Source organism: Petaurus breviceps, unplaced genomic scaffold, assembly GCF_028583685.1.
Source record: "Petaurus breviceps papuanus isolate PSGF00001 unplaced genomic scaffold, PetGlider_PUasm1.0 185, whole genome shotgun sequence".
In the NCBI taxonomy this organism is placed as follows: domain Eukaryota; kingdom Metazoa; phylum Chordata; class Mammalia; order Diprotodontia; family Petauridae; genus Petaurus; species Petaurus breviceps.
Window position 1 is genome coordinate 28,311,778 of NW_027185797.1, and position 911 is coordinate 28,312,688.

The window sequence follows — 911 nt, forward strand, 5'->3', positions numbered from 1 at the left end:
GTTCAAGCTTACGACCTTCAGTAAGTTACTTTTCCCCTTTAACCTTCAGTTTCCTCATGTATAAATTGAAGAAATTAGATGAAAGATCACCTCTAAAGAATAGAATTCTGTGGTTCTACATCTTTGAAATGTTCTTTGATGTCATCATGGAAATATAACTGCATATATGTCTGTGTATATGTAGATAAATGATAGATTAATATTAATAATAGTAATGATAGCTAACATTTACATAGTGTTTACTATGTGCCAGGCAGCTACTGTGCTAATGGCTTTACAACCATTATTTCACTTTATCTTTTTTTTTTTTGACATTTTATGACTTTATTGGGACCGAGTCCACCTTAGTTCTCATCCACGTTGACCGTCTGCAAGCTTTTGAAGGTGGTGACGGGCACGTAGGTGACCAGCGTGTACAGCTTGTTGGGCAAGTCTTCATCCTCGTTGCGCTTCCGGGACAAGCGCACTCGGATGCGGTACGGGACGTTCCTGATGCCTTTGGCCCAAACGGCTTTGTTGAGCCTGGTGTCAATGCGCACGTCCGGGGTCCCCATCTCTTTCATGGCGAATTTGCGGCTCTCCTTCAGGGCCCGCGGGGCGCGCTTTTTGAAGCCTACGCCGTGGATCCGCTTGTGGATGTTGATGGTGTACTCCCTGGTCACCACCTCGTTGATGGCGGAGCGCCCCTTCTTCTTCTCGCCGCCCTTCTTCGCGGGAGCCATCCTGCCGGGGACCAGGTCGGAAAAAGCATTTCACTTTATCTTTACAACAACTCTAGGGATAGAGACAGATGTGAAAATAGATGGATGGATGGATGGATGGATGGATGGATGGATGGATGGATGGATGGATGGATGGATAGAATAAGATAATATGTATAGATAGATATATAGGAAGATAAGATTAGACAG

At 44.7% G+C, this 911-nt stretch overlaps 1 protein-coding gene across 1 annotated transcript; it reads right to left on the bottom strand.

Annotated features, from left to right (window-relative positions):
* Positions 1 to 292: 292 nt before the first annotated feature.
* Positions 293 to 745, bottom strand: LOC138161485 (large ribosomal subunit protein eL31-like). Its single transcript, XM_069088257.1, has one exon. It carries the CDS (start codon positions 720 to 722, stop codon positions 345 to 347), a length of 378 nt encoding a protein of 125 aa, XP_068944358.1. The 5' UTR covers positions 723 to 745; the 3' UTR covers positions 293 to 344.
* Positions 746 to 911: the final 166 nt, after the last annotated feature.